This window comes from Phragmites australis, chromosome 3 (assembly GCF_958298935.1).
Source record: "Phragmites australis chromosome 3, lpPhrAust1.1, whole genome shotgun sequence".
NCBI classification, from domain to species: domain Eukaryota; kingdom Viridiplantae; phylum Streptophyta; class Magnoliopsida; order Poales; family Poaceae; genus Phragmites; species Phragmites australis.
The window spans coordinates 6,075,141-6,090,891 of NC_084923.1; the positions used below are offsets into that span (position 1 = coordinate 6,075,141).

Consider the following 15,751-nt stretch of genomic DNA (forward strand, 5'->3'; position numbering starts at 1 on the left):
TAGTACAATACTCTCATATGGATAGCAAAGGAGCTCAAATGGCTAGTTTATGTTTTTCCATAGCTCTACCCCTCTATTTATAGATCTAAGAAACTTGATCTCAAGTTTTCTAGTTTGTTCTCAAATACCTCTCTCTTGTAATACACTCCTAACTACCACCGATGGTATTTAGTCTATTTTTCTCTCTCTATTTATCGGACGGTCTCGGCGCCTTCACAACTTGGTTTCACCTCGACGCAAGCTTTACAATAATACCACATACTCCTCCAGTCCTCCAACAGTTTTGAGGCCAAACCGCTAAACCCTAGCACGCTTTTCAAAGCGTGACTAGCCGCTACTTGCTTCCTCTTAAAGCAAGCGCTTTGATGATGACGCGTGTCATCCATCTTACGATCTTGACCGCAGACAAGTCTCTTCCGTTCCCGGTCTCTCGGGCTACCTTATCACTTGTATCGGCATCCCCTTCACTTGATTTTTTTAACACGCCGTCTCCATCTTTCATTTCATGCTTTTGCTTGATCTTCATGTGTGCAACTAGGATCACCCTTGACTCTGGCCAGCTCTCTCTGATCGTTCGGCACCAAACACCCGCTTAGCTTCGATCACCCGCCGTCAACCATCAAGTTGCATACATCATTTGCACACCATAAAACAAGCTAGCACATTTCTCCACACTCCAAAATATCTTCAGGTTAACACAAAATCAAAAACTTCAACTCAGAGCACATCCTGCAGAAAACGTGAACACCAGATGTTCCGGTGTATTCTGCTCCTGAACACCGGATCATTCGGTGAGTATAGCACTATCTATTCTAGAATTTTTTTCTCTCTACAAGAAAAGATCCGGTGACCTCATGTCTATCACCGAATAATCCCGCATGTGCCAATCTACTGAACCACCCTTCTACAACCTCTCTACAACAAAAGGTCTGACACACTCTTCGGTGTTCATAAACTCAATACTGGACTATCCGACGTACAAAATCAAACTTGACGCTAAAAATCTCCTATCCGCAGAAAATACTCTGACCCTCTCTAAGTCTATCATCGGACCATCTAGTGTTTGCTTCTATTTCTACTTCAGCACTGAGAATACTCCAATTCTTACTTCACCGTAACACTGGACTATCCGGTATGGTCAAACACCAACACACCTGATGTTCCGGTGATACATAGTTTCATAGACTCTAAAACAATCTGTTGCAATTCAAATTTTGGTTAGCTATAAACAAGATTACACAAATAAACTCATGCTAACTAAAATTATTTCAAATTTAATATTATTAATAACTCATCGTATGTAAATTAAAGTGCATTTCAACTTGATTGGTTGAGGTGACTCTTTTCTTCTCCTTTCTAGTCAACTCAAGCGTGCCGTTTCGACTCCACCTCGGCCAAGAAATCACCTTGTATCTGTTTTAGAACTCATGTGAATTGGTATTGCAATTTGCAAGTACATGGGTTATTTGTCCCCTTTTAAAGTACAAAGGGAAGTTGAACCAATCGAGGGACCTAAAATAGATTCTTTTCAAAAAAAAATTATCATAATTTTTTCATATACTCTCTAATTATAAAAATATATTGATTTAGATACGGAATGTCTCCAATACATATCTTTAACAACTATTTTCTATTAAAATATTTTCATTAATTTATTAAATTTATAATATTATGAAAGTATTTTTTAAAAAATCTATATATAATTTTTAAAGTTTTCAGACTAAATATTTTAAAATTATTACTAATCAAAGTTTAATGGTTTTTTAAAATGATATATATTTATGAACAGAAGGAGTATATAAATATATTGGCTGGCCCTTTCTCCTCTACATAACTCACGCTGGGCCGGCCCAACAAGCCTTCGGTCTTCTCTTCGTTCTTCCTGAACGGCAGCAAATGCTCTAATCGTGCCCTCGAAAAGGGGAAAAAAAAAACTCCTCTAATCGACTCTGGCGGCAGGCAGCAACGCCACCAACGACGGCCTGCTGTGCGTGGCGGCCTGCGGGGGTGGAGCTCTCGGAGGAGAGGGGAGGAAGGCGTTAGGTAGGGCGGCCGCGCAACCTCGCTCTGTTGGTCGGTCCGCCGCTGGTACTTTCTAGGGTTCGTTTTGTTGGGGGATTTTTTTTTTTTGCTGTGAATGCGAGCAATCATATCATTAAGTCTGGCAGATTTGCTTGCTGCGCGGTATCTTGTTTGTCTACTCTAATCTAATCCATCACCCGTCGATCGATTAAGTTCTTCAGCACGCAAGGTGAATAGAATCGAGGCGTGGGCGCTGTTTGTTTTTCCAAAACTTTTGGGGGTTCAACTGAACCCCAATGCCCCAAGAGAAGTCGGCGGCTAGTTGATGGTAATTACAATGAGCAGGCCGAACACTCGCAATAAGAACAAGAGGCCACGGGCTGATGAATCCGAGAGCCCCTCCGCCGCTGTTTTCAAGTACGCACTGTCTTATTTCTGTATCAGAAGTTGGCCGTTTCATAGGTTGGTCACATTATTTGTGTTGCTATTTTTCTGATTATTTTTGGCTACCAATTTCACAGGAAGATACATTCCACTGGTGATATCTCAAAGAGCGATATCCGCCAGCTTTACATGGTGTGGAAACCGCTTTGCCATGGTTGCCATGGGAACTCCAAGGACTCCCCGAATTGTTTCTGCGGGTTGATTCCGACCGCCAACGGGGTTCGTAAATCCGGCCTTTGGCAGAAGACACAAGAGATTGTTCGTGGTCTTGGTCCTAATCCATCCAAGGATCTTCGTGATTCCGCCGAAACGCCTGCTGGATTGACTAACTTGGGTGCGACATGTTATGCGAACAGCATACTTCAGTGCCTCTATATGAACATCTCCTTCCGTTCGGGCATTTTCTCTCTGGAGCCGGACATCTTGAAGAAGCATCCTGTTCTGGATCAGCTGGCTCGGTTGTTTGCCCAGCTGCACTCTAGCAAAATGGCTTTCATTGATTCGGCACCTTTTATTAAGGCGTTGGAACTAGACAATGGTGTCCAGCAGGATAGCCATGAATTTCTCACCTTGTTTTTGTCTCTGCTCGAGCAATCGTTAAGCCACTCGAAAGTCTCTGGAGCTAGAACAATCGTGCAACATCTGTTTCGTGGCAGTGTGTCACACGTGACAAGGTACGGAGAATGAATTTGAAGTAAGTATTTACTTTTTTTTGTGCAGTTTCAGGTTTGGATTTTGGAAATGAGGGAACTAAGCAAGATTTTGACGTGATGTCTGTCGTGCTATCATTGGCTCTAATACACTCCATTTTTTAATCATTCTGCATTGTTCTACCACTACAGAGATTTTGCCTAAGATGATTACTTTACGAATCTAGGCACACTGTATGGTTATCTTGTTTAATAACAAATGAATTCTGAACTGGAGTCCTATTTGCTCAATCTGGTGCTTAGATAAGCTATATACTGAGGCATGTTTCTAGGGCTTTGTGATTGGATTGATAAATCATATACTTAGTTTGGAAGAGACCAAGTTTCCATTGGCAAAATCTTTGCTTTCTATGTGTATTAACATTCACATAGCCTGTCCACATCAAATCGAAACTTATATCATTCATTTTGTACTGATGAGTTGTCACATGAATGAAATTACATATGTTTTTATATTGGTCTAGTACTTCAGTATGCTTTGTCTTGTTATTTCCATACTTATGCTTTGGACAAGTTAGCAGTGTAATTTGTGAAGAACTGATGTTTAATCATCATATGCTTAAGGTGCTCATCATGTGGAAAGGATTCTGCAGCATCTTCAAAAATGGAAGACTTTTATGAGCTGGAACTGAATATTAAAGGTTTAAATAACTTGGAAGAAAGTTTGAATGACTACTTTAGTGAGGAAGCATTGGATGGGGAGAACCAATACTTTTGTGAGTCGTGTCAGAAAAGGGTAGACGCCACTCGCTGCATAAAACTTCGCTCACTTCCCCCCGTTGTTAATTTTCAGCTGAAGCGTTACGTATTCCTCCCAAAGGTGATATACCTTAATCCAAAGCTCGTCCATTTCACATTTCTTTTGTCCTGTGTCCTTTTGCCTTGTCCAAGAATTTGTCTAACTTTTTCCATTGCCAGACAACAATGAAGAAAAAGATTTCTTCAACATTCAGTTTCCCAGGACAGCTAGATATGGGAAAACGGCTGTCAAACCCTTCATCTAGTTATACTTATGACCTGGTTGCTATTTTGATTCACAAGGGTACCGGTGCTAATAGTGGGCACTATGTGGCACATATAAAGGACGAAAGCAATGGGCAGTGGTGGGAGTTTGATGATGAGACTGTATCCAAACTTGGTTTACATCCTTTTGGTGAAAAACCAGGAAAGTCATCAAATAAAGATGATAAAAAATCACAGGGTATTTCTACAGCAGGTTCTGTTACAAATAATAATAATAATGCCCACCAGGAGGCTGCATCGACTTCCACCGTCGGGGAGATGTTTTCTTCTACAGATGCTTATATGCTGATGTACAAATGTACCAGTAAGGATGAAAATGCTACTGAAAGCAATAATATTTTGGAAATCAATAATGATTCACTTCCACACCATTTTCTGGATGAAATTAATGAATTAAATGCATCATATGTAAAATCATGTGAGGAATACCAAAGTAAGAAAGACAGCCATCTGGTATATATAACAGAGAGACGTCAAGAAGTAAAATCTGTTCTGACAGAAGCACCTGTTAATCCAGAGGATGATTCATATTTTTGGATTTCAACAGACTGGCTTCGCCAATGGGCAGACAACATTACCCCTCCCTCGTAAGTTTACTAGAAAGCTCCTTTTTTGTTGCTTCCTTCTGCTTCCCTGTACATTGAAATGCTTTGTTTTAAAAGTTTTACTATTCTCGTAATCATGCAGTATATGCAAATGGTGTTCGTCTTAGTACTATAGAAAAATATAGCATGTTGTTGCTAAAACCACTTTGTATTGGTGAGTTAATGATTAGGGCAACCTTATTTGCTAAATGATATATAAGATGGGTATTTAGTCCAGACAATGCCATGGTTTGTATCACAAACAAGCAGATCTGAATCCATTACATTGAAGTTTTGGCTGAACTTGGCATCCATCATGGTGAATTGATGGAAGTCTTTGACTGCACCACTCATCTGCTATGTCTGGATTTATTTTAACCTATGATTGGGTATAGTATATTGAATATTACATGTTTGCGTTAGATATATGGACATTGGCTGGCTAATTTCTAATTTTGTAGTTCACATCAGTGTGGCCAGTTCCCAATTCTGTTCCTGTTATTTTTAAAAATGTCTGGCTCTTTTAATTTAGATAAGATTGTCTTAACGTGAGATACATTTTTTTTACCACAATTTTCTGTTTTGTGTTCGGATTTGAATCTTTTGAAGGAGCTTTTATTGCGTTTAGTAAGTTTGGGCCTATAATTGTTTCTTAACACATTTTATCAAAGCCACTTAACAACTTAATATGCCTATAGAACTAAGAGCAACCAGTAATTGTAAACAACTGTAATCAATGATCAAGTCCAGAATGAAATGATAATTTAATAGGTTCTGATCCCTTTTGGCATGATCATTCTTAGTTTGCATTGCAATATATGTGATCTCTGCATGTTATTGGTGTGAACCAGCTGCATGTACTGCAGCACACGGCATTGCAGCACCTCTGCTACTGTAGCATGCAGTGGCAGCGCCAATAGTTGGCATAGAGATAATATTAGTTTTTTCTTTAGCATTACATGATTTAGGGGTAAGATCATTTAGTTAAGATTGATTTATATCCATATCCTTTTTTTATGGGTTGGACTCTCTTTTTAAATTTAAAGAGGGTGCAGTGTTGTTTCCATTTAAGCACGAAATAAACCATAGTCTATAGTCTCTTCCTTCTAATTCCCTCTGTGGTGCAGCTCCCATCAGTCCATCACCTGCGTTGCTGTGCTGCAAGGGTTCAGGGCCACATTGTAGGACTTAGGGTGCCTAACAAGAAAGTTGAGGAGACTGCAATATTAATCGCGTTTAAGTAGCAACTGATTGTGGCAGTCGGATATTCCTTACGGAATTGAAATATAGACTTACTACATCTGTATTTTGTTTCTGCAGTTCTATTGACAATGGTCCAATTCAATGTGAACATGGAAAGGTTACAGCATCTAAAGTCACATCAATGAAGCGACTATCAGCTGTAGCTTGGATGAAGCTATTTTCTAAAGTAAGAAACTTCCCCACTTCTTGGTTTGCATTTCGTAGAATCATCTGCCTCACATTGCTTAACTGTTATGATTTTCTGTTTTTTCTGGAGCATGTTATAGTATAGTAGTTGTAAAATGTAATATTTATACTCATTTGTAATAGTTCTGGCATATCTTGATGAAATATTATTCTTTGTGTTGGTATTGCAAAAATTCAAGTATGGAGGGGGACCAACATTGAGCAGTGATGATTTTTGCATGGAGTGTCTTAAGGATGGTGCAAAAAGTGCAGTATCTGCTGATGTCTACCGTGACCGTAAAGCATCATTAAAAAATCTTGCAGAAGCAGTGCTTGCTGGTAATAATCCAGATGGCCCTTCTTACTTTATTTCAAGGACATGGTATGGGAAGCGCATCCTTCTCTTGATTTCCAATCTTAGTTCTTTATTGTTATCTGCGCAAGCTAATATTTTTGGTTCGCTTAGGATTATTCTCCGCATCTACTGTCTCCCTTTGTGTGAACTGTACGCGTTTTAGCCTTTCCATTCTCTTTTTGTGGTGCTGTACTGTAGACTAGTGTGTCTATGCATGTGAGTTCATGATCTGTACTCTCCGTCCCTATGCTTATCCTTTACCTTTTTAGAGGTTATTGCTCAATGTTAATTATGGTTTTTTGCAATTACTATCTGGCATGCCACATTATGTTATGTTTTTCTTGATTGAGTTTTTCACCTTAGCCAGTTAGGCCCTGTTTGGATGCTAAGTTTTTTTTGGAGTTTTGGAAAAATACTATGGTTTTACAAAATACTTTGGTTTTAGAAAACTTGGAGGTGTTTGGACCTAACAGGTCTTGCAGTTTCAAAAACCATAGTATTGCTAAAAGTGTGGTCTTTTTGGAGTTTTAGAAACTCTACCCAGGACCTCTTTTTTCTAGACTGTGGTATTGTGTGGCTTTGGTTTCTAAAACTGTAGTTTCTTAGTACCATGGTTTTTCGAAACTACGACATCCAAACAGGCCCTTATAGTCTTAAATTTGACTTGCAGTTTTGTCATTTCTTCAACTTTGCGCTATGCACATTTCATTCTGAATCATCTCTCTCTCTCTCTTGTTTGCATGCATACTGATGCAGTTTCATTTTCTCTTTATGCTTTGCTGGCCCACTTGTTGCATTGCATCACCAGCCTGCAGGTATGGTCTCATGCTGATCTTTTTGCTGTTTACTGCTAGGTTAACTCAATGGCTGCGCAAAAAAAATGTTGATATCCCTTCCGATGCTGATAATGGACCAACAAGTGCTTTAAGATGTTGCCATGGGCATCTTCTTCCAGAGCACGCTCCAGGGGCAAAGCGAGTATCTGTACCGGAGAGCCTCTGGTTATTTCTCTACGAAACCATCAGCGCGAGGAAGGCTGATGATGTCGTAACTTTTCCATCAGATTGTCAACCATGTGAAATCTGCAGCCAGGAATTGTCTGATGTTGCTTCCGTTGAGGGTAATCTTAGGTAATGTACGAAAGTTAGAAAATCAAAATCAGATTTTTGGATTCTTCACTCAAAAATTCATGTCCAACATTCATTCCTTTTACACGGTGTATGACTTTTTCAGAGCAGTTAAACTCAAGCAACGACAGAACCATGAAAAGTTAATATCTGGGAAAAACTTTACACTTCATCCTGGTCAAAAATATTATTTGGTTCCTTCTTCATGGTTGTCGGAATGGAGAACTTATATTACAGCGACCGGAAAAAATATTTCTTCGTTACCAGAACCTCAAAGTCTTGAAGCTATTGTCAATTCACTTATATGTGAGAAGGTAAGCTAATATTTGTCGCATGCTGATATGTGCATGTATGGTTCTTAAACCTAGAAGGCAATAATAGAGTGCAACTCTAATATTTGAATTTGAAAGTACAGTGAGTGAGAAGCTTTCTGTCAGGAATAAATGGGAACCCCAAACCCTATAGAATTTCAGAGGAGATCCTTGTCAGAACTTCTATAGCCCATCTGTGAGATCATTATTAGTTATTTTTGTAACCTACTGGTGAAAAAATGATGACTTGTTAGAGAACAGGTTTGTGATAAAACCTAATTGCTGGCGCAATGCAATTTTGCTCATAACAAGTTTCTTTGTAATTTTATTTGAGTAGTGTGGTATAACACTTTTGAGTCATCGAGTCAGACCCAGGATTCATATGTATATAGTGCTGTTTTTGTTAGCATTTTGATCAAGTCTAGAAATGGGAATGAGATGATCGTCCATAGAGAGCACAACCGAATGTGGCATGCAACATCATCTGTGGAATGGCTGATATTTGGTTGCTCCTTTCGACTTAGTTGTTTACAAATTTATAGCGAGCTGTTATTTTGGTTACTTGTTTCACACAAGATGGAATGAAATTGCTTATCTTGGTTATGTTGGGCTTAATAAATTGTTGTGGAAATTTGTTTGTTTACTCGGAGCATGTTCTGTGATTTGATCTATAATTTTAAACCATGTCTAGTACTATGAGGATACTGGATACTATTTTATATAGTTCGTGAAGTCCTTTTTTTTTTGTCTCGATTCAATAGGAGTATATTTATATTTTATTGATTGTGATTAGCAGAATTGCTGTTTCTTTTATTCTAGTTATTAGGTGTATAAAGTGCTTTCTTCTTGAATTTGTGAACTGTTCATTTTTCAGCATTCAAGATTGTTGCAAAGGCCTTTGGATCTTGTTTGCAAGCGTGGGAGCGCCACTCAAAAAACATCAAATGTAAGTTCGTGCTCATTACATATTTTTCTTACTACGCTTCTCTTTTGCCTGCAACTTGAAGATACTTGTGACCTCGGGTATATATGACCTTGTTGTATGATCTTTTATTATTTTCCTCTTCAATCACACCCTTTCTTTTTGGGCTTGGGGGGGGGGGGGGGTTGTACTTCCTCTGTTTTTTTTTCGAGAATGTGCAATGCACATATTTCATTAAGAAGGGGAGTACAACATTACGACCATCACGCTAACTTGGCCGAAACACCAAGGGGCAGCACGCCAAGACCGAAAGCTACTACTCGCGGTATAAAACAAGACCTATGACCAACGACGCAAACAACGAACTAACATTACGACCTACGAGCGATGCAAACAATGAACTAACAGTACGGCCTAATCCTCCAAACTGCTCGCCTTCCGTGGTGGGGTTACTCGGACAACGTCCCGTTTACTTCTGTGGGCCTAGGTCCGTCGGTAGAGCCGGGAGTGCGATCCGCCGCCAGTCCCGCCGCCTGGTGCGACGTGCCAGCATGTGTTAACACTTGCAGGCGGCATAGTGGCCGGATGTGGTTGTGGGTGCATCGGTGGCACACGCAGCAATAGGGGGACCCTGGGTGGGCGTTGGTAGCGCAACGACCTCATGTATGTGAGTCGGGCTTGAATAACGCGCACAACCGGATATAGCTTTAGATGCAAGGCTTTCAGACCTGTCGGTGGTGTGCCTACCCTTGGCCGCTTCAAGGAAGGAGACCGATGAAGCAGCGACACCAGGCATCTCGCTGGAGATGAGGCCTACAAGGACGACCTTCGTATTCTCTTCTATCCGTTTTAACTCCTTTTAGCTGTTGTAGTAGTTTAGCTTCCTTCCATGCGCTTGGCATAGGCTACGTCAAAATAGGTTTGAGAAGATGAATCGGACTTGGCAGAAATTTCAGGCTCTGTTAGCTTGGGCTGAGATGGGGATAGCGAGTCAACGATTGAAGCCCCCAATGTTCTGCCAGACACTGGACAGGGGTAAGCTGTGTAAATGTGTAGAGCCAAGTGTAGTGTGGTGCACTAGTAGACACTTCTAGGCCCCCTTCTGGCTCAGCTCTCCGTCCAGCACATCACTGTTGTGGTTGGCCTAAAAGGACCGACCTTGACCAGCCTGTCATCCCGATGTATTTGGTGGGGGCGTCGGGGGCGATGGATTTGGATAGGGTGACCAAGGGAGGGGTTGGCCATGGGGCGGTTGTGGTGGACGACGCGGAGCTAATGGCGTCGGATGCTCGCGACCCCACAACCACTCGCTCCCCATTAGATCCAACGGGAGGAGGTGCGGATCCGAGGGTGGTGAGGTGGTGGCGACCGGAGGAGGGGCCTGATGATGGGAGCTGCGGGGGCGACGGCGACCGTGAGAGGCTGTTGCGGGGCAGAGTGGCACAATGTGGGAGGGGGGGGGGTCTGGTGGAGTGGTGGCTGAGCAGCAGCCTCCCGGGGGGGGGGGGGACCCTAGGTGGGTCGCCCCCCTCCCCCCAATGTTGCCATCACGTGTCTGTTCGTAGTGCAGGCTCTGTTGGAAAAGAATCTTCCTCTGTTTTCAGGCTCCCCATAGTGGTGTTGCTCATCGAGTCACATTACACAGTATGTAAACTAGCAGTTTCTCATCTCACTCATCGAGTCACAGTACACAGTATGTAAACTAGCAGTTTCTCATTTCATAAAGTTTTGGCGCCTCTGAAACACCGTCAATGCATGCATAGACATATTATGTAGTCAGGAAATATGAGGCTCATGCTGTCTTGCATTATGTTTTTACCTCTTTTCTTCTGTTCTTTCATTGTCCAACAGCCTCTTTATCACTTTCTTTATGTTCTTGCATTGTCCAACAGCCTATTTCTTTTGGGATTTTGTATGCTGGTATAAGATGTCGTGCAAGATGAAAATAATTAATTAGAACATCATGGGTTAATCATCTTCCTTTGTTTTCAGACTGATGGGTTAACAATGATCCCAGAGTCTGATTGGAAATTATTCTCTGAGGAGTGGAGTGCCACACGTGGAAAAGGTATATCTGCTGAAATTGCTTTTAGCAAGAGCTCTCAAGATAAACTGTACGGGTCATCTGAAGCAATGCCAATTATGGATGGAGATGTAGGCCAGTCTCTTGATGATGCAAATGATGGTTTGGGGGCCAGAGAGCCCTATGTGAAAACTGATCCTGAGGTATATTAACTGTTCGAGAGTCAATAAACTGTGTAAGAGCTAGGTATAACTGAATATTAGTTTTAGTGGTTGCCATAGTATAAAAAAATGCTAATATGCTGGGAAGACCTAAAAGGAGTTGTGTCATATAAGCGATGCATTATATTGCATATGTTGCTAGGTAAAAGTAAGAACGTAATCAGTATTGCCAGTATACCATGCAAATATAATCAACATGAATTAGATCTTTATTTGTATAGAATAGAAACATGCTACACTGGCATGCTGTTAGAATTTTACATATTACGGAGAAACATTGTGGTTCTTTCACAATACACAAATATGGTATGGCAATAATTTTGTGAGGTCATTTTTTAACCAAAAATTGCAGTAGTATCATGTGAAGCTAACAATGGCACCATAACATACCTCTCTAAGACTTTAACAGCAAGCCAGTAATTCTCAGCTTTGACAATCTATGGAGCTCGAATTTTTGAGTTCTCACCTCCCAATAGGTGAGGCTGAACCCCATCCTACCAGAGGGAGTATTGTTGAGGTTGGATTAAGCTTGTCCAATGAAATTCTGGTCTCTAGCCCATTGCTGCTTCAAAAAAGTGAAGTTGCTTGTAATAGTTTCTTTAATATTCAGACTTCTAGATAATCAAATGCTTTCAGGCATTGAAATACTTTATGATCTGATGGGTATAAAAGTTTCTTCATAATTATCTCCCCTTTTCAGCTCTACCTGTGAATTGTGTGTGCCAGGTTTGTGAAGAGTGTATTGGAGAAAGAGAGAGCTGTGCATTGGTGGAGAAGCTCAATTACCAAAATGAAGACATCCATGTTTATTTTGTCCGTGGAAAAGAAGCACCAAAGTCTATTAAGGAAGCATCTAAAGCTGTTCCTGCATCAGATCGTCGGACTTCAAAGCGTTCTCGGAGAACAAGCTTAGGGAATTCAATCAGTTTGAAAGTCTCTGGTTCTACATCTGTTTATCAGTTGAAACTCATGATATGGGAATCTTTAGGGGTATGCTATATGTACTGAAACCACAAAATTTTGCTCGCACAGTTACTAATCTGTACTATATTTGTTTCCTTCTCCATATTTTAAAAGGGACTGACTTATATTTTTGCCTTTTCATCTAGCTATGGAATGTGGTCTCTTGTTTTGTGATCTTTATACTTGCATAATATGGACCAGTCCAAATTATTCAAATAGCTTACCTGTGTTCTTGTTATATTTAGATTGTAAAGGAGAACCAGAAGCTTCACAAAGGCTCTGTTGAGATTGAAGATGACTTTGCTACTCTTGCTGACAAGAGTATTTTTCCTGGTGATGTTCTATGGGTCAGAGACTCTGAGATCCATGAGAACCGTGACATAGCAGGTAAAGCACAAAATATGATGCGCCAGAACCATTCTGGCAAAAAGGAGAATTATGGCGATTTTAATTTCTTTTTTATATATTTCAGATGAGATTTCGGAACAGAAGGCTGATATACTGCAGGCTGAGGAAGGCTTTCGAGGGACACTACTGACATCAAGTGTCTCAGCTCAGCTTTGTGAGGATATATCATTTAGTGAATGAGTTCCCAGGGTAAGCTTGCTTGGAGGTGATATCGACTTTCTTATACTTTGTTTATTACATATCCTTTTTTTTTTTGGCATTTCAGCATGTATGTGCGCTGGTACCACAGTTTTTAAGTGTTCACTGGTGCAGTTTTTAAGTTTGCTACTATTTCAAGACCCCTATTTTTTTTTTACTGATGTTCGATTCCATGCTCAATGTATGAAATATTTTTTTAGGTAAACACTTGCTGTCTTTATGTGCACGAAAACAACAAAGCTGGAACATTGTCCACTCATACGTGCTGCTAGTTGCTACATTACCTTTTTAGTCCATTTCAATACCCTATCTCCCTGCTTACATCTTGTGATTTGGTACTTACCAAGAAATACTAATGCACGCTCTCTTGTGATGCAGAAATCTGGTTGCTTCACGGAGCGTCGTGCTGAATTATGGTGGTTCTGGCAGCCTGGGCGGAAATTTTTGTCTACCCCTTCTCTCCATGCTGTCTCTTAAGGCTGTTCATTATCCTCACTTGAGCCGAGGAAAACAGAAGAGGTTCCTCATGTAGTTTTCATGCTTCCCTAATGTAATTACCAAGTAGTTAGCTATATCCGGTTGTGCTGCCTGCATCGGCGTAGTTTCTTTTTTCTTTTCCGTTTTGTTGTTGTGAGAGCTATGGGTAACTTGCCTTGTACCTGGTGGCTATTTAGAGGTTTGGTGAAAGGCAGGAGAGCCTTTAAATTGATGCCGAGCAGTCTACGGCTTTTGATGTTTGTTAGATCGTGGGGTCTGCAATGGCTTTTGATCCCTTCTGTATGTTGTTATGCTTACCCTGTACATCAGGGCTAACGTCGCGGTACTGCATGCATACTCAGACCCCTGGTCAAGGTCTAAGGTATCAACTAGTACTAAGTTGAAAAAAGGAAACTCTTCATCATAGTGAAAACTGCATTTTCTACATTTTTCTTAATTCAGAAAATGCAGTGGTTCGGACTTGTGACATGGGGTTTGTTTAGTTCATTTACTAAGGTTGTCAAAATTCGCCATATGTTTTCTGAACTCATCAAGTTAAGGTATCAAAATTGGACACATCTTGATGTATAATGTAAACAGAGTAGATTGACAGGAAGAGCTGATAGATATTTGAGTGTATATATATATGTATGTATGTATGTTGAAGGAGCATGTTTGTACCTGTTCGGAAGAGATCCCTTCTGAATGGGTAACTCCCCATGAAGGGACATTGGCAACTGTCGAAAGTTGATCGAGTTCATAACACTCCTTATCAATGATGATTTTTGTATAAATTGAATTGAAGATTTCTCTAAAACCACAATGGAAAAATATAAGGAAAAGTATAATTGTAATATGCTATTGAAAACTCTTTAAATACCTAGTAGAAAAAAATAGTAGTAAATAATATAGCATATATATGTATGCTTGTATTGATATTGTCTTATTAATTTTTTTAATCAGAAACCAAATTTAAAAAAACTTATAAAGAAAAATAGTGCAATATATATAATCTGATTATCATTAACATGTTATATATTTTAGAAGTTTACTCCCTGGAACTTTGTGACTATGTAAGATTATCATATGATATCATTTGCAAAGTATCTCTCCACATTTTTTGTAATTTACGAGGATAAAATAATTTTAGACAATATGCTATGTGAGATTATATTTTATATAACTTGTATGCATTTAAGTAATGCAAGCAGTATTATGTTCATAGATAATAATAGATAAACTAATACCATATGATTTATCCATGGTTAATTATTATGTGAAGTCATACACAAATATGTGATGCTTTATATAATTACAATAATTTAGAATGATTAGTGGAAGTAGTCATGAAAGTCTATTTTGATGATTTTCATGAAAATACTTTTCACCATATAAGAATATAAAGTCTATATATGATATGACATTATGGAGATCAAATAAATAGCCAGTGTAAATCTATCCAACCATAGTTATGTCTTGGATTTTCCGATAGAATAAACCAAGATTTTTTTTTACCTTAGAGATATCTAAGGACATTCTTTACTCCTGCCAATGATGTTTGTTGGAGTTGCGCTATGTTTAGCTAGCAATTTGCAAGATATATTAGCGTTTCAAATGTATTGAGATATGAAACTTTAGATCTTAATATCTCTTTATTATCATCTCAAGATTTGAATAGATGTTTATCGATTTCAAGAGATTGAATGACCATAGTTATTTAAATGGATATAATATATTCATATTGAATTTCTTCAATATCTTCTGGATATATGCAAACTAGTATATAAGTATTTTGGAGGGAATATGCTTTAGTTATAGGCCTAAGAAAAATTTGGTTTTATCTAAATGTTTCATCTTAAATTCCGTATTAAGATGATTGCAAACTTCTTGTGTATTTATGATGATATTAAGATCATTTACATACACTGAGATGATAAAAAATCCAGTTGATGATTTCTTTATAAACATACATGAGCAATCATCATTTGAGTAACCCTTCTATAGAAGAAACTCATTCAGTCGGTTTGTACCATTTTTATCCAACTGTTTTGAGTCATAGAGTGACTTTACACAATACATGCTACGATTTACTTTGGAATTCAGAATTTTAAATCATTCAGGGACTTTCGTATAGATTTTTGAATCAAATGATCAGATTCTGCCAATAATATTAAATCTCAAAACGTTATTCCACACATAACTAGATGATATGTTACATCAAAATCAATGTCAAGGCTCTGTGTGAACCTTTATGTTACAAATCTCCCTTTTTATCTCATCGCTTCATTGTCTTTATTCCGTTTGCGGATGAAAACCTATTTTAATCCCATTGGGAAGGTATCTTGGAGAGTAGGTATTATTGATGTAAATACCCTTTTTTTTAAGCGAGCATAATTCTGTCTCAATTGCCCTCTTCCATTTGATCCAATCTGAACGCTTCAGGCATTCTGCCATGATCTTTAGTTCTGGATCCATCTTGAGGTTTTTGGCTATTTTAAGGAGAAATAAATGTCAATAATTGTAGTCTTTCTATTA

At 39.2% G+C, this 15,751-nt stretch overlaps 1 protein-coding gene across 4 annotated transcripts; it reads left to right on the forward strand.

The window, feature by feature from the left end:
* Nucleotides 1–1,874: 1,874 nt before the first annotated feature.
* On the forward strand, nucleotides 1,875–13,481 carry LOC133911801 (ubiquitin carboxyl-terminal hydrolase 26-like). Of its 4 annotated transcripts, none has more exons than XM_062354213.1 (15): nucleotides 1,876–2,088; nucleotides 2,169–2,439; nucleotides 2,544–3,140; nucleotides 3,741–3,996; nucleotides 4,095–4,786; nucleotides 6,104–6,212; nucleotides 6,412–6,593; nucleotides 7,421–7,696; nucleotides 7,800–8,007; nucleotides 8,879–8,950; nucleotides 10,919–11,152; nucleotides 11,897–12,160; nucleotides 12,379–12,520; nucleotides 12,606–12,730; nucleotides 13,118–13,481. In XM_062354213.1, the coding sequence occupies exons 2-14, from the start codon at nucleotides 2,348–2,350 to the stop codon at nucleotides 12,719–12,721; spliced, it is 3,240 nt and encodes a 1,079-aa protein (XP_062210197.1). In that variant the 5' UTR covers nucleotides 1,876–2,088; nucleotides 2,169–2,347; the 3' UTR covers nucleotides 12,722–12,730; nucleotides 13,118–13,481. The 4 variants fall into 4 exon arrangements, with proteins under 4 accessions (XP_062210196.1, XP_062210197.1, XP_062210198.1 ...); XM_062354214.1 differs by having other exon boundaries at nucleotides 2,236–2,439; XM_062354215.1 differs by having other exon boundaries at nucleotides 1,876–2,043; nucleotides 2,236–2,439.
* Nucleotides 13,482–15,751: the final 2,270 nt, after the last annotated feature.

What these genes read in the sequence shown, in the direction of transcription:
- LOC133911801 (XM_062354212.1), top strand. Translation starts at nt 2,348, where the DNA reads ATGGTAATTACAATGAGCAGGCCGAACACTCGCAATAAGAACAAGAGG. An exon ending in GTTACGTATTCCTCCCAAAG is followed by an intron (nt 3,997 to 4,094) that starts GTGATATACCTT and finishes TTCCATTGCCAG; the next exon opens with ACAACAATGAAGAAAAAGAT. An exon ending in GACAACATTACCCCTCCCTC is followed by an intron (nt 4,787 to 6,103) that starts GTAAGTTTACTA and finishes TTGTTTCTGCAG; the next exon opens with TTCTATTGACAATGGTCCAA.